Here is a 23,594-nt window from a genome sequence, read left to right as displayed (position 1 = left end):
AACTTCGGACCGTTTCTTACAGGCCTCAGCCCATGTTTAGAGTTTGAACACTCCATCTCTCCATATTTTCTAATGAATTAAAGGGGATATTTTAGTGTATCATAGTCCATGTCCATGGCCTTACCAAAAGAACTTTCAGCCCCAATACTAAGGCATCTCGTCATTCTCCTTTCATCTGGGACTTGACTCCTTCTTTACTGACTTTGGCGTCTTCATGTTGTCTTCTACATGTCCTCACTCTGTTCTTTTTTCTCACCCAAGAGGAGGATCGGGGTCTGCAGGTCTCATCTGTGCACTGAAATAGTTAATATCTCACCCAGGCCTGCAGATGATCATGATGGTTTTTGCCTGGTCCAAAAGCAGTCACAGTGATGAATTTCAGGCTGCCCTGGAGCTGTGCAAAGATCTCAGGGGGCCCGGCCAGAACAGTCGTGGCTATTCTGCCCACATGGCTGGTCCCAGGCCCCTGCTTCCTTCAATTTCAGCTGCGGGCCGATGGCTTCCCCACCCTGTGCCCGGCAGCCGCTGGGGCCGCGCGGGCCGTGGTGAAGGGGGCCTGGCGGAGCCCGGCTCGGTGCAGGCCAGGGTGGAGCAGGGCCGGCCTGACCAGCACCCAGTTAACTCTTCACAGCTGGAAACAACAGAGAGCTTTCCTCGGCTTGACTGTCTTTAAAATGTCAATTTCACAGAGGAGAATCCAGCTTCTAAATGGTTTCATAGGTTGTCAATTCTCAGAGCCAGCCAGCTATTGGTTTTGCTAAGCACAGAGGAAGCTCTTAGCAGCCCCCTCCTAGAAAAAGCATTTGCATGGGTGGCTTCTTCCCTCCTCACCAACTATCAACTAATACAAACCAGCACAGACACTCACGGTGGAACAGGAAGCAATTTTGAAGCAATTGTTTTAAAGCAAAATCAGTTATTGCACAGAGATTGATGTTACTCCCCCACACCACTGGAGAGACACAGTGACTCCACCACCTCCCCTCTGGCCAGCCCATTCCAATTCCCAATCAGCCTTTCTGTGAAGAACTCCTTCCTATTGTGAAAAACGAGCTTCACTCACTTAATAAATTATAAAAGGTTTAATATAAACAAAAAGACAATTAGGAGACAAAGACAATAAAGCAAAGGGTTAAAACAGCCAGGGTATCCTGGTGCATTGCCAGGAACACACCTGATATCTTTGGAACACTCCCATTCTGCTGTGGGGTTTTAATGCATATTCATATTTTTCCAAAAAGTATTTTTCATGTCTACGCCCTGAATCTGCCTTTTTAGAGCATGTGTCTTACAGATTTTATTTCCCTTTAGCACATTTTTATTTGGGCTGGGCTTCCTTCTTCTGCAGGTGGTCAGTGTTGATAGCAGCCTGGGCCCCATCATTTGTTTCCTGGAGCTTATCTTGCTTTGCACAGACAGGACATTGCCCTAACGTCCAAAATTCTTCTTGACCTATGCCTAAAACTTGCTAGCAGGAGAAAAAGACATTGCAAAAGCATAGAACATACAGCATTCATCTTAATACTTGCAAAAGCCAGTATCACAACATGGATTTATAACAAGGTACCCTTTATTGTCCACTGTATTTTTGATCTAGTAGTGGCTCTTTTTGTTTTGTCCTATGTACTAAGTGGTCTGTTTAAAGTCTGATGTCTGTTAATCCTTTGTCAATTCAATAAAGAATTCATTTTATAATAAACCCAATCAGCCATTCTTAAGAACTTGTGAATGAGTGACATTTGGGGTGCAGGCTGCCTCAAAATGAGCTGCTGCCACAAAGCTGAGACAAAGGCAGAACTTGTCTAAACTTGTCTCCATTTGCAACAGCAGAGCCCAAACAGAGGCGGAGGAAGAAGGAGCAGGAGCTGTTTTGTGGCCATGCCCAAGAGAGACTGGAAGGATGCCCTCCCTCTGGTCTCACTTGCTTGGCTTTCTGACAGGCTCTGAGGCAGGGGCTGCAGTTCCTCAGTTGTGGGGCCCAGAACCAAGGCCGGGATCCCGGCACTGCCTGACAGCGCTCCGGACGCCGGCACGGTTGTGCGTCCGAGTCTCGGCCATTGTGCTGCTGCTTCATTTGCTCTTAGACACACCCACAGCTCCCTGTTACGCCCAGATGCTCTCTGGTTCTGCCCTCTTCCTGATCCTGAGCAGGGATGGAGCATTACTGTGCTTTCAGGAAGCTATTCTTGAAAGCCTCAGGCATTCTAAGCTCCTTTGCTGTCTGTGGATGCTTGACACAGAACCCCACACAGTGGGGTTCAGGACATACTCAGCTTGGCTCTTCCAAAATCCAAGGCTCAGGGTGCTCAGCAAGACCTTTAACTCCACAATGTTGTGGAACTGGACCTTCAGCACACGGACCTATCCAGCCTGATCTGCGCTCGTTCCTCTGCATCTCTGAACAAAACACAGTGCAGAAGAGAACAGCAGGAGGGGCCCGTGTGTCTCAGGGCTCAGGATTTGTGTCACAGAACTCCAGAATTGTGACCCTTCAGCTCCACATAGATGCAGGTTAAGTGAAAAAGCCAAACTGTTTATTGCTGGAAGGCAAAGCAAAGGGATGAGCTGAGAGGCAAAAAAGGGGGTGGCACAGTCTGAGGGCTGGGGGGATGGAGCTGTCAAAAGGGAGGAAGAGTGGAAGGGAAAAAGAAGGAGTGGGCAGTGTCTGAGGGCTGCAGGGAGGGAACTATCTACAGGCAGGGAGAGGGCTGAAGCCACATGAGCTTCCCACAGGCTCAGCTGTGCCAATCATTAGCTGTGCCTGGAGCTCCAGCTGGTCTCTTCTGGTGTCAAGGTGTTCTCATCTTCCATGGCATCTGGAGGTCTTCAATGAACACTGTTTCTTCTGAGCCAGCAGATGAGTGTACTTCTGCAGCTCTTTCACTGAATATCAGTTGAACTACTATGTTTGTCTGGGAAGGGCTGTCATTCCTCCTCAGGGCTTAAAAGGCTGGAAGAGAGAGGAACAGAGCCACAATCAGAGCCCGCATCTGCGGGAATCCTAGGAGAATGTCCTGCCAAGGCCATCCCAGCCTGCTCTTGCCAGAGTTACAAGAGGGGAGTGGACAACGGGATCAGCTGCAAGGTCCTGGTCACGAATGCACACCTGCCAAATCCCCCGCCCCACGTCCCTGAAATCTCTCTGTGCTCTGCCCTCACCACCCCTTGTCCACACAGGGAGCAAAGCCCTCAGTGGCCAGGGCAGAGACTGCAGCTCCCCCCGCCAGCCCCCACGGACAGCACTCACTCACCCTTACTGAAGGCCTAGAGCTCTTCCTGCTGCCCCCTCATTGGCACCTCGACCATCTCTGGGAACACAGAGCCTGTCAGGGCCCCAGCGGCACAGCTCCCTGCCAGCGGCGCTGCCAGCCCTGGGGCCACACGCCCTCCCGCCCCCGGCAGGGCTCAGCCCGGGCCCGTGCCGCATCCTGACTCAGCCCAAGGGCACGGCTGCCAGAGGCCGGCAGCAGCCCCGAGGGCAGCCGGGGCTCCAGGGCGCCGGGCCCGGGTGCCGCTGCCGGGGCAGCAGCCGCGGCTGGGGCCGAGCTGCGGCGGGGCGGGGAGGGAGCCCAGCCAGGTTCGTGGCTCACCGATGAACCTGATGGCCGCCGCTCGCAGGGACTCCTGTGGGCTCTGCAGGTACGGCAGGGCCCGGCGCAGGTGCTCAGCTGCTCGCCTCTCGTCCTGTGCCAGCTGCAGAGAGCGGCAGGAGGGAAGGGTTGGCGCGGGCTGTGCCCCTCGGTCGGGCACTGCCTGCGGCCAGCCCCGGCCTCCCGTGCCCGCCCAGCCCTGAGGCCCGGCCAGCAGCCGCTGGCGCCGGGCTCTGGAGGGGGCAGAGGGCCGGGTGCTGCCTGGGGAGCCGCGGTGCCGACCCGGCCCACAGCCCCAGTGGGCCAGGGTGAAACAGAGAAATTAGGAATTAGGAATCATTTATAAAAATTGCCTTGAGTAAAAGAAGGGGCTACAAAACCTGTGTGAAATGCTGACTGCTCCCATAAGAGCAGGAAGAGAATAAAGACTGCAGGATGATATAAAGAGCTAGAATACGTAAACAGGATGCAAGCATAAATGCACCATAGGATGAGGGGGGTTCCTTGGATTCTTTTGGACCCCTAAACCACAAGAAATGGAAAGAGAGGGTTCAAAAGAACTGAAAGGAGCATGCACAAAAAGACAAGGTGAAAAGTTCAGCTGAAGGAAAATTGCAGCCCTAAAGACCCCCAGACGACCACCAGAGTGACCAACAAGGAGCAGTGTGCAGCTGCAAATAGGCGTGGAACTAATTTTAGTATGAAGCGGGGAAAGGCAGGGTTAGCAAATGAGTATGTATTAGGCATACTGTGTAACCCTGGTTTGTAGAGAATAAAAAGGGAGAAACAAGTCTCCAAGGTGTGCATGCTTTTGGAGGAGATATCCCCCATGCACCTCAGCACTGAATAAATTCATACCTACTCTCATAACTACTCTGTGAGCTATAGAGTTTTTCTATCCACATACCAAGGGCTCCTTTGGCACCCGGCTCGGGGCCACAGGAGCCTGGAGAAGAACGTGTGCGGCCCAGGGAAGGGAGCGGTGTGTGCGGCGCAAGCTGGCACCCCTGGGTGCGGCACCAGGCAGGGGCACAGATGCCAGCACCACACACTGAGTGCTGGGGCCAAGGGTCTTCTCCAGGCTGAGGCTGGGGCTTCTAGGCTGTCCTTACCAGACACTCTGCAAAGTTCGACAGCTGCTCCTTCTTCATCAGCTGCTTGAGATTTCTCCTCTTCAGGAACTCGGCCACACGAATCAGCGTTTTCCGAGAGGCCTGGAGAGCAGCAGAGATGCAGAGATGGCAATGCAGCCAAGGGCACAGGACTCTTGTCTGGGTGACAGGGCCCAGAGGAGGTTGCAGCCTGGGAGGTTCTAGGGCATGAGGAAGCCAATGCCCCTCCCAGGGATGCACCAGCATCACACAAAACCTGACCTTCGCCACATGCTGGTTCTTATCATAGCAGTGGATGAAGAGGGGAATCAGGCTCTGGCTCAAAATCTTCTCCAGAGGCTTTTTTCCCTCATCCATTACCAAGTCCATCATGTTGAAGAAGAGGTCAAGGGAGAGCAGCTGCACATGGCTGTGGTCCTGAAGGAAGAGAAAAAGAACTTAATACCAATTACTCCAGGCTCACTGGGTGAAGGCCCAAATATCTGTCAAGCAAAGTTTTGTACAGCAGCCAGTGCTCGTGGCTGGGGGCACAGAGCCTTACATGGTCAAAGAGCAGCAGGAGTGCCTCAGCCAGCTTTGGGGCAGCGGTACTGGATATCAGAATGTCTTTGGTCTTGAGCATATTAGTGAACACGTGGAGGGTCATGCCAAGCACATCTCTGTCTGCATCACCCAGCAGCTCCAGAAGGCTTTGAGACAGGCTGCACATTCTTATGGCCTGTGTGGAAAACAAGGCTGTGATGAGAAGCCATGAACGGCCCTGGCACTGCAGCCCCACTCTGCTGCCGCTGGGCCCAGAGGCCAAAGGGCTGTCCCAAAGCACTCAGGCAGGTGAGGTAGGAGAGCTGGGAGCAGCTGCCTCAGCTCCTGAAGCCCAGCCAGCACAAGGAGCTGCTTTCCCCAGCACAGCTTCAGCCACTGCCCTGTCCTCACCATCGAGGGATCCTTGCTGAGCACCATGAGGCCTCTGAGTGCCAGGCGACGCCTCTGCCTGCACTCATTCTGCAGGTGCATTGACATGATCTCCAGGATGCTGTCACCACATTCACGCAAGTCCAGGCAATCCAGGACCTGAAAGGCACAGGGCAGTGACAGGGGACCCAGCTGGCAGGAGCCTGGAACCACACAGGGCTGGGTCCAGGCAGCGGCACAGGGAGCAGGCACCGTCCCAGGCAGCTGTGGCTATGCAAGGGCAGAGAGCTGAGAGGCAGGTCAGTGAGGTAGTGCTGGCCATCAAGCTCACCTCCACAAGGAATGGCAGGAAGGGCAGATCCCAGCATGGCTCCTCCCTGCTGAGCAGCCGGAGCAGGCGGAGTGCAATCCCAGAACATAAGGATAGGGAGGCACCGTGCATCTCCCTGGAAGAGGGGAAAAAGGCACCAAGACCCTGAGGTGGGGAGGGCAAACCTCTCCTAGGAATGACTCACTGAGGTCTGGTCTTTCCTCAGCATCCCTGGAGGGACTGTGGGTACTTTGGGAGGTGGCTCCTTCTGGGCATCCTCTCCCGGCCTTTTCCAGTCTGCTCAGCCGTCCCTCAGTGACCCTCTGGCCCAGGACCACAGGGACTGTGGGGGACACCTCAGGCACCAGGCACAAAAGCTGGAGGTAGCGGGGAGAAGGGGGTCTCACCTGGCCAACAGACCCACGGCATAGTGCTGGGTGTCAGCACAGAGCAGCGTGTCCCAGCCACGCTTGCGCTCCATAGCCATCAACTCACTATCATAGTGCAAACAGCAGAGCAGAGCCTTCATGGCCTGCACTGCAAACCTGTGTGCAGAGCAAAGCCCAGGTCACACTGGGAAAACTGGCAGTGTCTACAAAGGCATGGGAAGGACAGGAGGACTGGCACCTGTTGGGGTTGCTGGGAAGGCGGTGTTCCTCCTGGCATGCTCTCCAGAAGATGTCAACTTCCACTGGTGGCATCTGCTGGGTGGTGATGACAACATGGAACAGCAGAGCCACAAACAGGCGGGCAGAATAAAGGATCATGGCCTCGTGGCACTCAGGCACTTGGATAATCACCCAGAGCACCAGAGTTGCCTGCAAAAGAAGCACCCAAAGACAGTGCTCAGTGCTGAGGTGTCCATGGGGCAGGGCCCAAGGGGAGACGCAGGCGGAGCAGCGGGCCTGGTGTCCCCTGAGCCTGCCCCTAGCCCAGGTTTCAGCCCAGCACTCGCAGAGGCAGGGAGAGGGTGGAGAGCTGCTGGAGAGGTGATCTGGGACTGAGCAAGGGCCCATAAACTCACAGCCAGGGAAAAAACAGTCTTGTTGTCCCCATCGGAGGTGCACATGCTGTGCAGAGGCCAATCCTCCATCACACAGAGCAGTGTTGCCAGCACCTTCTCCATTGTTGGTCCCGACGAGGCGATAGTTCTCCACATCATTGCAGCAGCTCTGTGGGATCAGAGCTCTGTATCAGGGGTGTCTCAGTCATAGCACCATGTCCTATGCAGCTGTGGGAGCCCAAGTGACAAAGCCCCAGTGCCCTGAGGGGCAGGGAGGGAACATTGGCAGCAGCCTGGAGAAACAGAGGGGCCCAAGGCTCCTGGACCTCTCTGCCTGTTGGGCAGAGCCCATTGGACAGGCTGTGCAGGGCAATGGGCCCTAAAGGCTGGTGAGCCCTGAGCTCTCAAGGCACGTGGGCCCCATACCTGTCACATGATGGGGCACAGCGCAGGAGGGTCAGCACCACATCAACAGGGTATTTTTCAGCCAGCTTCAGAATGTTCGTGGCCAGCCTGGCACCCACAGTGACATGGGACATGAGACTCTGGTGAATGTTTTTCACCATGACTGGCACCTGGAGGAGGCATGGGAAAGACTTGGAGCACTGTAAAAGGGATCAGCTTCCCGAGCTTCCCCCAAGAAGTGCTTCCCTTCCCACCACACTGTGCTGGCCTGAAAGGCTGAGGGGGCCCAGTGGCTATGGCTTGAGGGGGCACACGACCCTGGGAGGCCTCCAACCCTAGCCCCAGGCTGGGTACCTGCTGAGAAGAAAATCCTCTCTCCTCAAAGAAATCTGTAGAGGGAGCATGAATAATTGTGGGAGTGGGCATGGTGTCAGTATTTGCGATGTCCTGAGCCACTCCAGTGTCGGCGTTTGTGGTGGCCACGTCCTCAGTCACTTCTATGTCAGCCTTTGCCCTGTGATCGTTCATTGCACTGTCAAAGTCTTCTGAGCACTCAGCCAAATCTGGGCTGGTTTCAGTCTTTGTCATGCCCTGAGTCTCTTCATTGACAGTGTCTGTGATGGCCACACCAGTGCTGGAGTTGGTGATGGCCATGTCCTCAGTCACTTCCACGTCAGTCCTTGGCCTGTGATCATTCATTGCACTGTCAGAGTCTTCTGAGTGCTCAGCCAAATCAGGGCTGGTTTCAGTCTTTGTCAGGCCCTGAGTCTCTCCACTGATAGTGTCTGTGATGGCCACATCCTCAGTCATTGACATGAGAAAAGCCTCTTCCCAGTTTTCAGTCATTGCGGTGTCAAACTTTTCTGAGAGCTCAGATGAATCTGGGCTGACATCAGGCTCTGCCTGGAGCTCGGTCAGCCCAGAGTCAGGCTCGGCTGTGCTCTCAGTTGCTGTGGTACTGCTCTTTCTGTGCTGAATGGGCACAAACTTCCGGAACATCTGCAGGAGAACAAAGAGAAGCTAGGCATGTTCCATGGAGTGCTAAAAGTGCAGTTCTCAGCTGAGCAGTGACAGCAGGCCCAGCCCAGGTGGGGATGGCTGCAGGTACCTTCAGCGTTCTGCGGAAGCGGCCAAGGGAGGGGTCCTGCTCTTGGGTCCGGTCCATGGCTGCATCTGGCAAAGAGCGAGTGCAGCCAGAGCTGAGGGGCTGTGGGAGAGGCTGGAGAACACAGCCCAGCCGTGCACTCCCCAGGCAGGGACAGTCCTGGGATGCGCCAGGGGATGGAGCAGAGCTGCTGTGGGGGGTGGGGCAGCCCTGGCCCCTCTTCCATTCTGTCTGTGGGCATGTCCAAAGCAGGTGGGATGGGATGGGGCCAAGCTGGCTGCAGCCATCAGCCCTGTGGCCCAGCTCTGCCACTCACCATCCTGCAGTGGCTGGAACTGCTCCGGCTCTTCAGGCTGTTGTGCTGGAGCAGCTCCAGTGTCCTTCTTCCTTTTCCCCCTGACCACTTTGAAGAGGCTGAGGAATCTGCCTGCCATGCTAGAGTCTGGCCTTGAGGGCACCTTAAAGAGAGATGCCTTGGGAAAACTGAGTCAACAAAGCCCGCAGTTGTGCCTTGAAGACACCTGCGGTAGAGATGCTGCAGGAAGACTACAGGACAGCAAGTCCTGCAGTCTGGTCTTGAGGGCTCCTGCCGCAATGACAGGAGACTCCTCTTAAATGATTCTGGTCACCGAGTCCCACAGTCTCACCTTGAGGGCACAGGCCGGAAGGATGGCAGATGCCTCAGGAAAGCTCTGGGTTACCAAGTCCAACAGTCCGGCCTTGCAGACACCTGCAAAAGAAAAGCCTCGGGAAGGCCACGGCCACCGAGTCTCGCAGTCTTTCCACAAGGTCACCTGTAGGAGTAAAGCCTCGGAAAAGCTCCAGGTCAGACACAAATGAGTGCGCTGTGTGGGGGCTCCTCACAGCACCACTCTGGCGCGTCCTGTCCTGTCGCATGCACCGAGCACTGTGGTGTGGCCCTGTCACCGCCAGCTCCTATGTCACCATGTGTCACAAAGGGCCCTCTGACACCCTGTCCATTTCCATCCCATGGTGACCGTGCTGCGCCGTGTCACAAAGGGCCCTTGCACACACTGCCCTCTGCCCTGGAGCAGCCCCCATCCCCCCCTAAGTGGCCCAGGTTGGAAGGAATCCCTTGCCCAAGGTGTCTAAGACAGCCCAACAGGATTTTTGGAACACCTCAAACCGTCAGTAAATGCTGCCCAGCTCTGCAGGCTCAGGGCAGCAGAAGGAGCCCCCAGGGCTGCCGATGCAGCCACAGATGGAAGGGTAGAAGCTGGTACGGCCTTCTTGGGACACGTCCTGTCTGGTGACCATTCTAAACTTGCAGGTGTGACACAGACAAGGAACGTGTGGGCCAGGGCACCAATGCTGCTCTGAGCCCTGGGGCCCAGCCAGCACTGAAATCAGCAGGTGTGGCAGAGTCCCCACTGAAGCAGACCTGCCACCCCCCGAGCCCTGGCAGTGCTGGTGCCCATCTCCTGCCCCAGAGACCTGTGCCCCTGGGGGGCTTCTGTGCCAGAGGGCAGTCAAAGCCCATGTGCATTGGGGGCTGGGCTCCTTCCTGCAGGAAGCTCCTGGAGCTACTGCTGGCCACTTGCTATCTGTCAGATGATGTTGCTCCTTCCTGGAATGAGGTTTTCCATGGAAGGGGTTTGCAGTAGCACAAAAACACCATCAGCTGCTGAGTTTCCTAGGATGGTTTGATTGTACGGAGGCACTGTCACATTTCAGTCTGATCTTCGGTCTGTTTTTCTGGGAGAAACATTAGCCCACTCTCTGATGTTCAAGGCTTCAGTTGCTGCCTGTCTGTCTGTGTGCAGCTGGTACAAGGCAGACATTTTCCCCAGACACAAAAAGTCCTGCCTGGACAATCACAGAGCTACATCTATTTTTAATTTTAACTTTTTAAAATTTTTCCAGAGCCTGCTGGCTGTGTTCAAGGTTTTCTCCCAATTTTCTCCCAGGTGCACATTCTCCAGAAATTGTGCTTTTACATCCTTTTGCATTTATTAAATTTACCTGCAATGACCAGTCAATCAAAACCCTGGGAAAACATGAACTTCAGGTTGAACCCAGGCAAAATATTTATCTCCCACATCTGAAGCCATGAACTGCCAAGTACTGTCCCTGCTGTCACACCCTGTCTCCTGTAAGTGTGCTGATGCCATTTCAAAGGGGTTACAAATGAAAAGTTTTAATATTTTTGTAGTTTCCGCATTGGCATTAAAGTCCTTGATTAGAAAAATCACATGTCAAAATTTCTAGGATTCTTCCATACCAAAGCTGTCATTTTCACCCTGGATTTTAGAGTGTCTGAACAGTCACACAAGGTTTTAGTATTAGACATTAAAGAAAAAATCTTTGCTGTTTGGCTATATCTTTACATCAGCATGTAGTCCTGATGATTACTTTAGGCAGGAGCAGCGAACACAAGAATGAGCCAAACAAGCTATTCCTGTGTTCTCATGTCCTGCACAGCAGTAACTGGGAATTCAAGAATGGATTCAGGAGGCAATGGGTGCACAGGGAACCACAAAGACTTTGGGATGCTGAAATGGACCAGCCTGGTGCCTGTGCCCAGGTTGCACCAGGCTGAGTCCAACTGGACGATCTAACAATGGTTGAATGGACACACCATGGGCCACTGGAGACTCCTGCTCCTAATTCTGTGAGCTACAATATTCATTTGTGATTCACCAGATGATTTTTTTATCTTTGCTTGAAATCCAGGAGAAGAAAAGGTAAACATGGAGAAATGTTCTTCCAGTTCTAGTGACAGTTGTGTCTGCACACCACCTGTGCCCATGGCAGGGTGGTTGGAACTGGATGATGTTTATGATTCTTTGCAACACAAGGTGCTCTGGAATTCTGTGGTTCCCCAAGTGGAGAGCAAAACTGAGCTGTGTAAGTCCCTGCTTTTTTTCAGCGCATGCTGCTTCTTCCATTGTTCTAAGCAAGTCCAGGATTTAGTTTCAGAGCTGACGCCTCTGTCATTAAGATGCCTTCACAGAAGAGAGGGAGGGCAGGTGTAGCACAAGGCTCGAACCCCATCAGTGTCTCTCTCTCACGATGGCACCAATGCCGCTGCCTTGGGACACCTGAGTGTGGAAGGGGAGCCCACCCTCAAGCACGGCCACCCAAGTCAGTCACGGGCACAGGCTGCAGCTGAAGCTGCCCAGTGTTGCTGTGAGGCTGCAAGTGAAGAGAAAGCCATTGTGGCCAACTCTGCTGAAACCTTTTGCCAAACCAAAGGCAGCTGTGCCCACAGCCTCCCCGTTTGGCACCCGGCTGCTGCGGACACCTCACTGTGCAGGTGCCGACGTTCGGGGTGCTGCTGTTCCTGTGCCCACTCTGCTGCTGTTTCTGTGGGCTCCAGAGCCTCTTCAGCAGCAGCGACTCTGCAGCCCTGCTCGAGGAGACATCGCCACCCTCCCCATGGTGGCAGCAGCTCTGTGGGTCCCGAGCTCTGTGTCAGGGGGGCCTCGGTCACAGCACCGTGGCCTGGGCAGCCGTGAGGGCCTGGGCTGGTGGCCAGCCCTGCCTCTGCCCACTGCCCCTTCCTGGAGGCACCCAGTGGCCGTGGCCTGGCAGCACCCCCCTGCCCTCCATGTCCCCAGCCAGCCCAGCCTGGGCACCTTAGGCTGTCCCCACCCTCCTGGAGGGCTGGTGTCCCAGCCTCGAGGGCTTCTGCTGCAGGCCTGGGAGACATTTTGTGGAAGCACCGGAGCAGTCGGGTGTCAGGAACAAGGCGGCTGCCCGGAGGCTGCTTATGGCCTCTGACACCCAATTCCTCAGGTCTTCCCACCACCCCGGCCCCTCAGGGGCCTCCTGTCCCCTTGGAGCCTCCAGCCTCCACACATCCCCCTCACGCCTTCCCACGGTTTTGTCCCGTCTGGGCCTCCACAGCCCCTCATCCATTTACAGCCTCCCAGTGCCCTGTTCCCTCAGCGTCTCCCCCAGCCTGGCCCAGTAGCAGCGCTGCAGCCCCACAGGAGCTCCAGAGGAGCTGGATCAAGAGGCACCTGGGAGCCCTCAGCAACCCAGCCAGCACCACACGGGCAGCAGGACACAGATGGCGCTTCCTGGATGGGACAGGGCTTGTGCCTTCAGCAGAACCACCAAAAGCCAAGGGGCTTCTGGCCATTTTCCCTGCACCACGGCATGCCCTGACAGGTTGCTGAGCACAAGCACCCTTTTCCGTCTCTTCCCGTATGCCCTGCACACCCTGGGCAACAAAAGAAAAATCTTAGGACTCTGTGTATTATAACATATCCTGTATTTACTGTATGTATATTCCCTATGTAGGGAAATACTTTAATAGAGTAAAAGCATGATATTTTAGTAAAAGCCTGTCTGCACAGCCCAGCTTTTAATTCAGGTGACAATATTAAAGGCAGTGTCCTTGAAACTCTCCTGGAACAGCGAGAATAAAGAAAAACAATGGCATGGTGTACATGCAAAAGAATGTAAACAATACGTGTTAACCAATACTAGCTTGTTAAGCCCCGCAAACCCTGTCAGACCCTACAAAAGTGTGCTAAAGATAGAAATAAACGACGTTCGCTACACCTCTATGAGGACTCAGTGAATAGTCTGAACAGTTTTCCATTGGCCTATTGAACCAAAATGTTATATATTTCTGTGCAGAGAAGAAACTCTGACTTCCACAAGCTATGGCTGACTTGTTGCTCCTCTACTAATCTCATGCCATGAGACTGATCTCTTATCGAACTATTTGAGCAATAAATCATCTCAAAGCATAGTGGTCTCATCCCTCATTTTTCATCTTGACACCAAACGCACACTGGAGATGTCTGGAGCCATTCATCATTTCTCTGCTCTCCAGCACTGAGGCAATGCACTCTGGCTACAGCTCTGAGCTCATGCCCATGGCAACCACTCCTGGCAATGGGGCTCCATGGAGCTGCTCTCAGGAACCCCCTAAGACTTGGGGAGTGCTCCAAAACCACCTCAGAAACATAAGATACCCCAAAATCTCTGCAGGAACGTGGAATATCCAAAAACTCACTCAGTAATGGGCTCCCCCTTTGTTCATTATCCCCAAACTTTGACTGTCTCATTGCAGACCCCACCCCACCTCCCCAGTCCCAATCCCAACCCATCCCATCCCTGCTTGACATCAAGACCCCCTTCCCAAGCCCTATTTCCCCCATTTCACACCTCCCAAACTCCATCACATCCATCCTGCCCCACCCAATGCCCATCTCACCCCTCCTGATTTGCATCCCACTTGGCCCAATCCCCTTCCAACTCCATTCCACCTGATGCCTTCAGAAGGCTGACCTAGAACAGAGGCTAGACAAAGTTAAGAATAAAGTTTATTAAAGGCCTTAAAGGATACACCTTGGGCAGTACAAGAGCCTGGCCAAAAGTACACCCAAGATGGAGCAAAAATGGTCACAAAAATGGACAACTGATCACAAGGTCTCACATTTTTAGAAGTTTAGGTCCATCACCATACTTGGGTTCATGGTCCAATTACAGCTTCAGATGACGAAGCCCTGTCCTTCTTGTTTTCTCTCTTCAGTCCACCCTGGTTTATGCTTTTGGGCCTGAAACTTGTAACAACTGCCCTTAGTATCAAGCTAGAAAAGGAATTGTTTTGTCTACCTCTTCTGTGAAGAGAGCTCACCAACACTTAATATGAAGTTCAAAACTACAAACCTAGGCAGCGCAGAATATGAAAAATATGAAAGCTAAAACTTAAGGCATTACACCCTGAGGACCTGTGGAATCCAGTAATTGTGGGTGGGAATGAATATTTTTTGGGGGGCATTGAGTGGTTTTGAGGTGACAGATCAAACTCTCTCATCTCCTTGAGTGGCAAAAGATGGAGACAAATACACCAAATAACCCCCAAAACCCTCCCATGTACCTCCCTGAATCCCAGATTCCCTTGAAGCACTAGTAAAAAGTGAGGTTTTAGATGCCTTTGATGAATCTGTTGATTGTTACTCCAATTTTGTAAATTTTAAAGGGATGAAGATGAATCAAAGGAATATTAGAGCCAAAACAAAATCACCACCAACACACTGTCTTCCCAATGCAGATCACGGGAAATGTGGGTCATCAGGGCTCTGCCCAGAGTGGGGCCTCCCATAGGGGATGGAGCTGGAGCAGCACATGAAGCTCTTCCTTCACTCGGGGCACTCACAGGGCTTCCCTTAGTGGTGCCTCAGTTGGTGTCTGGCCAAGCTACAGCTCTTGGAGAAGCTCTTCCCACACTGGGGACACTCATAGGGCCTCTCCCCAGTGTGGATGCGCCAGTGCCTGAAGAGGTGGGAGCTTTGCTTGAAGCCCTTCCCGCACTCTGGGCAGCGGAAGGGCCTCTCCTCTGTGTGAATCCGCTGGTGCTAGAGGAGACTGGAGCTGGTCTGAAACCTCTTCCCACACTTGGGACACTCGTAGGGCCTCTCCCCAGTGTGGATCATCTGGTGGATGATCAGTTGGGACCCACACCTGAAGGTCATCCCACATTCCCCACACTCATAGGGCCGTTCCCCAGTGTGGATGCGTTTGTGGGTAATGAGGCTGGAGCTCTGGCGGAAGCTCTTCCCACATTCCCCACACTCGTAGGGCCTCTCCCCAGTGTGGATGTGCTGATGGATGATGAGCTGGGAGTTGCAGCTGAAGCCCTTCCCACATTTCCCACACTTGTAGGGCCATTCCCTGGTGTGGATCATTTGGTGGCAGATCAGGCTGTTGCTGTGGCTGAAGCTCTTCCCACACTCCAAGCACTCATAGGGCTTCTCCCCATCCTGAAGCTGCTCATGGACCACCAGCTCAGAGCCCCGGCTGGATCTCTGGTCACCTTCCCGGCACAGGGTGGGTCTTTCCTCCTCAGAGGAAAAGGGGTTTGGAGCCCCTCCTCCTGCGGGATCTCCAGGGCTTTTCCTCCCCATTGGATTCCTGCACTGTGGAGCTGCTCAAAATGGCCTCTTCCACGAGGTTCTGCCCCAGGGATTTGTCCTCTCTGGTCTCCATCCTCAGCTCCTTGTCTGAGGGAGGAAGGACAAGGAGAGGATGGGATTTGCCTCCATTCCAGAGGGAAGGGGAAGGAGATCCTCCCAGTGTGTCCCCAGCAGGACGGTGTCGGCAGCGGGGTTATCCTGCAGCCGGGGCCATGCTGGGCTGGGAGATGGAGCAGGAGAGAGGGGGAAAGGGGCACTGACTTCCTCCTCACCTACTTGGGTTTCCTGGGGCATCTTCCTCTTTCTCACAGCCTCCTTCTCCATCCGGACAAGGTTTAGGATTGGGAAATCCTGGTATGGGTAAAATAGGGGAAGAGTACATTGACTTTGAATGTCTCTCGGTCCAAGTCCATCTCTAGAAGTCACCGGTCATCTGGGGCCCATAAAAACCTCCCAAACACCAAAATTCAGCCCTGAAATTTCCTCCCAGGAGCTCTCCATCTCTGGTCTCTCGCCTTTGGTGTTCAGGGGTTCCTCCCTGTCTCAGCTGCTGGGGGTTACACTTGCACTCAGGTTCCCCTGTCTGCTCAGTCCCTGCCCTTTTCAGGCTACTGGGAGTGCCAGGAATCCAAAAAGTTTCCCCTGTTTCCATCTCCTCATTTAGGGATGATGGGGCTTTTTGGATTCCCATGGCCCCTTCTCCCCTGATGCTCTGCTTTGGAGTGCAGGGGGTCCAAGGATTCCCACCCGCTCCTCTCCAGGCTGTTGAGGGTCCCGTGAATTTGTGGTTCCTTCTCCTTTCTATGATCTTCCTTTGTCCCTCCTCTTCCATCCCTCCCCCTCCTCCCCCAGGAGCAGTGACAACCTCAGTGACCCATTCCCAAACCCCTCACAGCCCACGGCAGGAGCGGGGATGGAGCTGGGACAGGTCGGGATGGGCAGCGTGGGGCTCTCCGCTGCTCCCACCCGCTGGGAGATTGGGAAAATTGGGGGCTGCAGATCCAACCTGGGGCTGGCTGGGGACCCTGGCTGGGGACTGCCAACCCTTGAGGCTCCTCTGGGAAGATGTGGGAGGGGGGAACACAGAGAGGGCTGGGGCATCCCAGGAGTGGCAGCACTGGCAGGGACTGGTTTGTACTGGGATCATCCTGGGATCGTCCTGGCAGTGGCTGAGATTGCACTGGCTGTGTACTGACATCATACTGGGATGATACTGGGAGCAGCTGGGACCATGTCAGGAGAGACTGTGATCACACTGAGGGAGACAGATCTTACTGGGATCATACTGGGAAGATACTGGCAGTGAGTAGGAGGCTGCAGGGGGCAATTGAGACCAGGTTGGGGGCAAATGTGGTATACTGGGACTGAATGGGATCGTGCTGAGGCTGACTGGGAGAGTTGAGATCAAATGGGATCATGCTGGAAGGAACTGGGAGAAACTGGGAATATGCCCTGCACTCCCCAGAACCCCAGTATCGCCCCCCATATGTCCCATAAGTGTGCCCCAAACCCTCCAAGATCCCCAAGTGTTCGCTCAGCACCCGTTCAGGACCCTCCAAAGCGTCCCTGGATCCCTGAATGCTCCCGACCCCACAGATGCCCCTTCCAGACACGGCTGGGAATTCATCTCCCATCATCCCAGAACACAGTTCCGCGCCCAAACCTCCTGCCGTGTCCCCTGCCCAAAAGGGCCCAGTTAGAGCTCCCCAGGTTCCCCCCAAGTGCTCCCGAGCCGTATACATTCGCCCCGAGGACCTGCAGCCACGGCTCGGACGCAGAAGTGCTCTCCAAGTGCTTCCCCACACCGCCAAACGCGCCTTCCGAGCCACTTCCTGGACTACAGCTCCCATCATGCTCCGCGGCGCCCATGGAACACTATTCCTGCCATGACTCCGTCTCCCGTCATGCCCCACGCCCCACCGGAATCCACTGGAGATGCGCCTATAACTCCCGTGATGCTCCGCGGCCCCGTTAAACCGTATTATACCGGCGCCTACAACTCCCATCATCCCCCGTGACCCATAGATTCCCCGTTACAGCCCCCCAAGTGCTCGCCCAGACCCCGAAGTATCCCCAGATTCCCCTCCCTGACTTCCAAGAGCCCCCCTGGATTCCCAAGTGCTCCCCCAGACCACGAATTGTCCCACAGAATCCCTAAGTGCCCACCTGGCTCCCCCAAGTGTCCTCCAGACCACCAAGTTCTCTCTAAATTCCGTCTCCAGACCCAAAACTGCCCCAAATGTTCCCCAGAAAAGTTTCCATGGACCCCAAAGTGGTCCCTTTTACCCTGTCTGAGAAAATGATTAAAAAATATGATCAAAGCACTAAAAGTAGGACATATTAGCATAAAGAGGGATAAATAGTGATCAATTAATTAATGAAGGGAATTGTGGTACTTTGACCAAGGAATGATAATGTTTTTAGTTGCTAAAAATGTATCAATTCTTTCATATAAATATAAAAATTAGGTTCTAAAAATACAGAACAATATTATTATAAAATAATAAAATTTTATTTTTTTAATTAATTAGATTTTAATGATAAAGAAAAATTCTAAAGAGAAATGTTATCAATGTTTTGGGATGTCTGTCCCAGGTGGGCCATGTCAGACATGCTGAGGCTCGGGGTGAGGAGCAGGTTGTCCAAACAGGGGCAGCCTGCAAGGGATTCATTCTTCTCTGTGGCCAGACAGCCTAAGGAGACATTCAGCATCAGGATTGTAAAGAGTAAATCCTGACCTCCTGATCAGTACACAAAGATGTTTTACAGTTTGAACAGTAGAATGTTGTCACTGTAAGGTGCCTTCTTTGTTAATATAGCTCATATTGTGTCATGTTTTTTAAATACCAATGTTGTTGTACCAGCTTTCTTTGCTAAAATATTGTTATAAATGAAATTAGTATTTTGACAACTAGGTCCCTTGGCTTAATGGCAGTTTAATTAAAAATGAATACAATTTACTAAACTGAATAATAGTGTGGTGTAAAAGAATGCAGTTTAGTAAAATAATACAGTTTAATAAAAAAATAAAATTTATATATATAATCTACTAGTAATTAAGTATGATTAAAGCATAAGCAAAACCCACCAGGGTACGGAGGCTTCCCACCCTGCCTCACCTTCAAAACAAAGCACTTCAAGCTAAACTCATATACTGTATGCTTATACATATTCATTAATATTTCCTGTAAGTTTCCTCCTATTTCCGATTTTTCTGATTATACGTCACTTTTCTTCACGGCACATGCCTCACTTGTTGTTAGGAGGTCTTCAGTCTTCTTTTGGTGGTCTTTTGGTGAAGGCTTCTCTTCTTCCTCATTGTCCTTTGGATAACCTTACAGGTTTGCATGTGCGTACTAAGCCTTGTGTTATGTTAGTCTACTAATTAGCCTTATGTTTACTAATCCTTACGCCCAATGCCTAAATTTCTTCTAATTTTGGACCATCTCAAGGCCATTTTGGTCTTGAGACACCATTTATCTTCTAAACTCCATCCTGTACCTCAGTTTTGACATGTAACATCTGCAAAGGGGTACATCTGCTTTGTAACACTGATTCTTGATTGTTTCTAATAATAACTTTAATAACAGTTACAATTTAGTTAGCACGAACCAATTCCATTTATTACAACTGTAAATACCCCTTATGCACCTTTTTATTGGTTTCCATGCTAACGGCCTTGCTTTCTTCCTTGCTATGGATAAACTTGTATTTTCTCAATTTCTTCTTTTGCTAACTCAATTGTTTGGCTGCAGACCAGTTGCTAAGCCCATCCACATTCAGCTCTTAGTCTTCAGAGGGAAACTTTGAGCACAGTGAGAATCTCCCAGTGTGCAAGAGGGTCCCTGTGTGCCAGCTGCAGCTGGGGCCTCAGCCATCTCCTCTCTCAACAGGTTCCCCTCTGCAGCTTCACAGGAAAGGCCAAACACCTCCTTCAGGGACACCTGCACCACACATTTCACATCTCCATGCCCATACGTGATGTCCCTGTCACAGCTGCATTACCAGCTTGCTGCTGTGCAGATGCTGCCACCACCCAAAGCAAGGCCCTGTGTCCCTGAAGGGACCCGCCCTGCTCTGTGGCCTGGACTGAAGGTGGGTCCCTCCTGCCAGGGCAGGGCCTGACACAGCTCTTCTGTTCCAATAAAGAGATGGAGCTGTCACCCCAGTGTCTGGCTGGTACCACCAGCTAAGCCCACACAGCACCAGCCCTGGCTGAGCTCCATGTCCAGGAGCAGGCAGGGCTGACCACGGTGTGGGCAGGCAGGAGCCAGGCAGGGGCTGCTGTGACCAGCAGCGGGGCCCCGAGGGGCTGGGGGAGTCTGTGTTGAGTGTCCCTGGTCTGAGGGCACATTTCCTTCAGTGGCATGACCTGGGCCTGGACCTCCTCCAGTGCCATGCCCAGGAAAAGAGGGAACCATCCAGAGCATCTCATGGGACAGAACATGACCAGCAATGTCAGCAGGCAAAACCAAGGTTTTGTTTAGCAATGACCCTTTGATGAAGTCAAAGATTTACAATCAGTCCAGTACAGATTGGAGTACAGATGGGAGAACACTCAGGGGGTACAGCCAAGGCCATGAGGTCACAGCAGTCTCTGGGGTGACAGCAGGCTGAGGTGACAGCAGGCTCTGAGGTCACAGAGGTCCCAGAGCCCCGTGGTTGCACAGCACCACAAGGACCGAGCAGTCAGTCCCTGACCACGACTGTTGTGGCAGCAGCGGCGGCGGCAGCAGCGGTGCTGACATTGGGACAGCGGTGTCAGGACAGTGGTGGCAGCAAGAGCTGCAGGACTGGCAGTGGGCAAGGCACCATGGCCTTTGCTCTGCGCCTCCTCCTCCTGCTCCTCCTGGCAGTGGCCCTGCCTGACAGGGCTGCCCAGGCTGCTCCGTGGCGAGCACAGGGAGCAGGTGAGCCCAGGGCCTGGCTTCCCTTTCCTGAGACAGCACTTCCTTCTCCCTGGGAAGCGTTGGGGATGGTTTTCCCCCAGGGCTTAAGGGAGGGCTTCCTCTGTGCGTGGGAGAGAGTCCCCAGAGCCCCTGGGCTGGTCCCGCTGCCCCACCAGGGATGTTGCATGGGGCCTGCAAAGAAGGTGGAGAGTGACCAGAGCCAGCCCAGAGCTCTCCAGGCCTCTCTGCAGCTTTGGCCATGTCCACTGACATCTGGCTGCCACGGCCTTTCCCAACCCCCTTGCAGTGCCCAGTTCCCTAATGCAGAAGGGCGTCCCAGCACACCATGGAATGGTTCTGATCTGTGCTTCCTTCCAGATGAGGGTGGTAGGAAGGCTCCTCCAGCAGCTTGGCTTCATGAAGATTTTCTGCCTCTGGAGCCCCATGCAGGTATATTCTCACTGTCCCAGCAAGAAATAATCATTGACCACCTGTCATGAACCAGGTGACAGAAGCTTCTGTGGCTGTTGAGTTACAGGTGTGTCTGCATCAAGGACATTTCAAGCTCCTTTTCTGGTTGCTGCACGCAAGCCCAGCTCCCATCACAGGGGTGAGTGGTGTGTCCTTGCTGATCCCACAGGCTTGAGCCCTGGTTCTGTGGGATCCATTCATCTGAAATGGAAATACTTTCTCTTAAGGTTCTCCTAGATGGAGGAATAAACCCGCAGAAGACAAGATGCTGAGTGAACTGGATAGACGCCATGGTGGGTCCAAGTCCCTCAGCCTTCTCCTGAGACTCAGCAGCCAGGGGCTTTCTCTGCACATCTGGACATGCCGTGCCTGGCACAGTGGGAAGGGATCCATGGCAGCTTCACTGCCCCCTGCTGCTTTCATGTCCTGCAGGGCTGTTTCCCAGCCTGGCCTGGCTACAGCTTCTCCCCAGCCTCTGCAGGAAGGCATTTGGCATCAGCTGACAGGGAGCCCAAACTGCAGCACAGGCCATGCACAGCCAGAGATCCCTTGCAATTTCCCAGTCTTGGGGTAGATGTGGAATGGCAGCTCTTTGGAGGAGGGAGGGCCCTGTCCTGGCTCCGAAGTTTTGATGGCTTCCTGAACCTTATTCATGACTTGGACAAGTATTGCCTTTTGAAGATGCCACCTTCCTGTTGGGGAACAGCCCCACCTGATCCAGCTGTGGCTCTTCTTTTCTCCAGAGATGAACCCAAAGGCTGTGCTGAAGGCAGCGTTTCCCGGAGGAAGCAGTGGCTCATGGGCAGCCTCTGCTGCAGGAAGGGAGGCCATGCCAGGCACAGTCCCAGGAGGTAATTGCTGTGCCCCTGGGCCTGAGCCCTGCTGAGGCTTGAGCTGCCATCTCTGTTGCTTGGCTGTGTGAGCACAGTGCAGAGGAATTATCCTGAGCAGGCTCAGGGCACTCGGCTACTGAGCAGTTCTGCTGAGGTCCCTCCATGGGAGACACATCCCAAAACCTGGCAGCGGCTGCAAGGAATGCCCATGGTGGGGAAAAGGCTGAGGGGAGGGTAAAGCTCCAGTGTGCCCTGAGAGGGCCTGGCTCTGTCCCCTTGGGCTGGGGGAGCTGTCCCAGCTGAAGGACGGAGGGCAGGAGAGAGGGCAGGACGGAGGTAGGGATGTCTGTGACACTGAATGTTGCAGTTTGGCCCAGGGCTTAATGGTTTCCTCTGTGGCAGGGAGAGCCCCTGGGCCCTGGGCTGGTGCCGCTGCCCCACCAGGGATATTGCACAGGGCCTGCAAAGAAGGTGGAGAGTGTCCAGAGCCAGTCCAGAGCTCCCCAGGCCCCTCTGCAGCTTTGGCCATGTCCACTGACATCTGGCTCCCTTGGCCATCCCCTGACCCCCTTGCAGTGCCCAGTTTCCTAATGCAGAAGGGGGTCCCAGCACACCATGGAATGGTTCTGATCTGTGCTCCTTTCTAGACAAGGGTGGTAGGAAGGCTCCTCCAGCAGCTTGGCTGCATGAAGATTTTAAGCCTCTGGAGCCCCATGCAGGTATGTTCTCGCTGTCCCAACAAGAAATAATCATTGACAACCTGTCACAAACCAGGTGACAGAAGCTTCTGTGGCTGTTGAGTTACAGGTGTGTCTGCATCAAGGACATTTCAAGCTCCTTTTCTGGTTGCTGCACGCAAGCCCAGCTCCCATCACAGGGGTGAGTGGTTTGTCCCTGCTGATCCCACAGGCTGAGCCCTGGTTCTGTGGGATCCATTCATCTGAAATGGAAATACTTTCTGTTAAGGTTCTCCGAGAGGGAGGAACAAACCTACAGAGGATAGTAAGTCGCTGGAGACATCCAAACACATGGATAAGATGTTGAATGAACTGGAGAGACGCCATAGTGAGTCCATGTCCCTCAGCCTTCTCTTGTGACTCAGCAGCTGGGGGCTTTCTCTTCACATCTGGACATGCTATGGCTGGCACAGCAGGAAGGCATCCATGTCAGCCTCGCTGTCCCACTGCTGCTTTCACGGCCTACAGGGCTGTTTCCCAGCCTGGCCTGGCTGCAGCTTCTCCCCAGTCCCTGCAGGAAGGCATTTGGCATCAGGTGACAGGGAGCCCAAACTGCAGCACAGGCCATGCACAGCCAGAGATCCCTTGCAATTTCCCGGTCTTGGGCTAGATCAGGTGTAGGGGCTGTTTGGAGGAGGGAGGGCCCTTGCCAGCCCCAATAACCTCGCCTTTCTCCTGATCCTTAACCATGACTTTAACAAATATTGCCACTTGAACATGCCACCTCCTCAATGGGGAATGGTTCCATCTGATCCAGCTGTGGCTTTTCCTTTCTCCAGAGATGAACCCAAAGGCTGTGCTGAAGGTGCCATTTCCCGGAGGAAGCAGTGGCTCATGGGCAGCCTCTGCTGCAGGAAGGGAGGCCATGCCAGGCACAGCCCCAGGAGGTAATTGCTGTGCCTCTGGGCCTGAGCCCTGCTGAGGCTTGAGCTGTAAATCTCTGCTCCTTGGCAGTGCCTGCCTTTCAGGGATTTTGCACAGAGCATGGAAAAGGTGTTGAGAATGTCCAGAGCCAGTCCAGAGCTTTCCTCAGGCCCCTCTGCAGCTTTGGCCATGTCCATTGACATCTGGCTCCCACGGCCTTACCTGACCTCCTTGCAGTGCCCAGTTCCCTAAGGCAGAAGGGGATCCCAGCACACCATGGAATGGTTCTGATCTGTGCTCCCTTCTAGATTGGGATGGTGACATGGAGCATTTGGAAGTGCTGGTAAATGGCGGTTTGAAGACCTTGCCAGATGCTGGAGGCAAGTTCTCAATGTCCCTTTCCGCACAGAACAATCCGTGTCAAGGTGGCAAAAGCTCACTCATGTGCCATTTCCCTCAAGAATCTG

General features: G+C 53.6%; 3 protein-coding genes across 7 annotated transcripts in view; 1 reads left to right on the top strand and 2 right to left on the bottom strand.

Annotated features, from left to right (window-relative positions):
* Positions 1-23,594, bottom strand: part of LOC111945414 (uncharacterized) — a 125,356-nt gene that overhangs the window by 87,169 nt on the left and 14,593 nt on the right. Inside the window, 2 exon segments of the mRNA XM_086872731.1 lie at positions 10,456-10,460; positions 14,622-15,180. Of these exon segments, the coding sequence (XP_086728857.1) occupies positions 10,456-10,460; positions 14,622-15,180 (564 nt within the window).
* LOC147646957 (uncharacterized) overlaps positions 1-23,594 on the top strand; it is a 106,304-nt gene that overhangs the window by 80,087 nt on the left and 2,623 nt on the right. The window contains exons 2-10 of one of the 2 annotated variants that reach the window (XM_086872782.1): positions 20,090-20,243; positions 20,601-20,672; positions 20,761-20,832; positions 20,921-20,986; positions 21,437-21,544; positions 22,174-22,245; positions 22,334-22,405; positions 22,493-22,591; positions 23,043-23,150. In XM_086872782.1, the coding sequence (XP_086728908.1) occupies positions 20,147-20,243; positions 20,601-20,672; positions 20,761-20,832; positions 20,921-20,986; positions 21,437-21,544; positions 22,174-22,245; positions 22,334-22,405; positions 22,493-22,591; positions 23,043-23,150 (766 nt within the window). In that variant the 5' untranslated portion in view covers positions 20,090-20,146. The remainder of the gene's footprint in view (positions 1-20,089; positions 20,244-20,600; positions 20,673-20,760; positions 20,833-20,920; positions 20,987-21,436; positions 21,545-22,173; positions 22,246-22,333; positions 22,406-22,492; positions 22,592-23,042; positions 23,151-23,594) is intronic. The other variant, XM_086872783.1, reaches the window with a different exon arrangement.
* Positions 2,513-9,392, bottom strand: LOC111945542 (maestro heat-like repeat-containing protein family member 7). 4 transcript variants are annotated; one of them, XM_086872740.1, is made up of 16 exons: positions 9,085-9,392; positions 8,754-8,895; positions 8,441-8,505; positions 7,687-8,331; positions 7,354-7,502; positions 6,949-7,096; positions 6,552-6,742; positions 6,332-6,469; positions 5,946-6,060; positions 5,636-5,773; positions 5,244-5,420; positions 4,964-5,119; positions 4,703-4,804; positions 3,591-3,693; positions 3,252-3,308; positions 2,513-2,950 (listed from the first exon to the last, which is right to left on the bottom strand). In XM_086872740.1, the coding sequence occupies exons 2-15, from the start codon at positions 8,869-8,871 to the stop codon at positions 3,265-3,267; spliced, it is 2,289 nt and encodes a 762-aa protein (XP_086728866.1). In that variant the 5' UTR covers positions 8,872-8,895; positions 9,085-9,392; the 3' UTR covers positions 2,513-2,950; positions 3,252-3,264. The 4 variants fall into 4 exon arrangements, with proteins under 4 accessions (XP_086728866.1, XP_086728867.1, XP_086728868.1 ...); XM_086872741.1 differs by having other exon boundaries at positions 8,754-8,920; positions 9,085-9,390; XM_086872742.1 differs by having other exon boundaries at positions 8,754-8,910; positions 9,085-9,367.

Source organism: Cyanistes caeruleus, unplaced genomic scaffold, assembly GCF_971803275.1.
Source record: "Cyanistes caeruleus unplaced genomic scaffold, bCyaCae1.hap1.1 HAP1_SCAFFOLD_76, whole genome shotgun sequence".
Classification (NCBI taxonomy): Eukaryota; Metazoa; Chordata; class Aves; order Passeriformes; family Paridae; genus Cyanistes; species Cyanistes caeruleus.
This window is presented reverse-complemented; position numbering and strand designations above follow the sequence as displayed.

Bases quoted from the DNA above. Each gene is read 5' to 3' on its own strand.
- LOC111945542 (XM_086872740.1), bottom strand. From the start codon at position 8,871: ATGGCAGGCAGATTCCTCAGCCTCTTCAAAGTGGTCAGGGGGAAAAGG. The intron at 7,097-7,353 runs GTATGGGGCCCA...CTGATCCCACAG, and splicing joins TGTGCCCCATCATGTGACAG to AGCTGCTGCAATGATGTGGA. The intron at 3,694-4,702 runs GTAAGGACAGCC...CGCTCTCTGCAG, and splicing joins CGAACTTTGCAGAGTGTCTG to CTGGCACAGGACGAGAGGCG.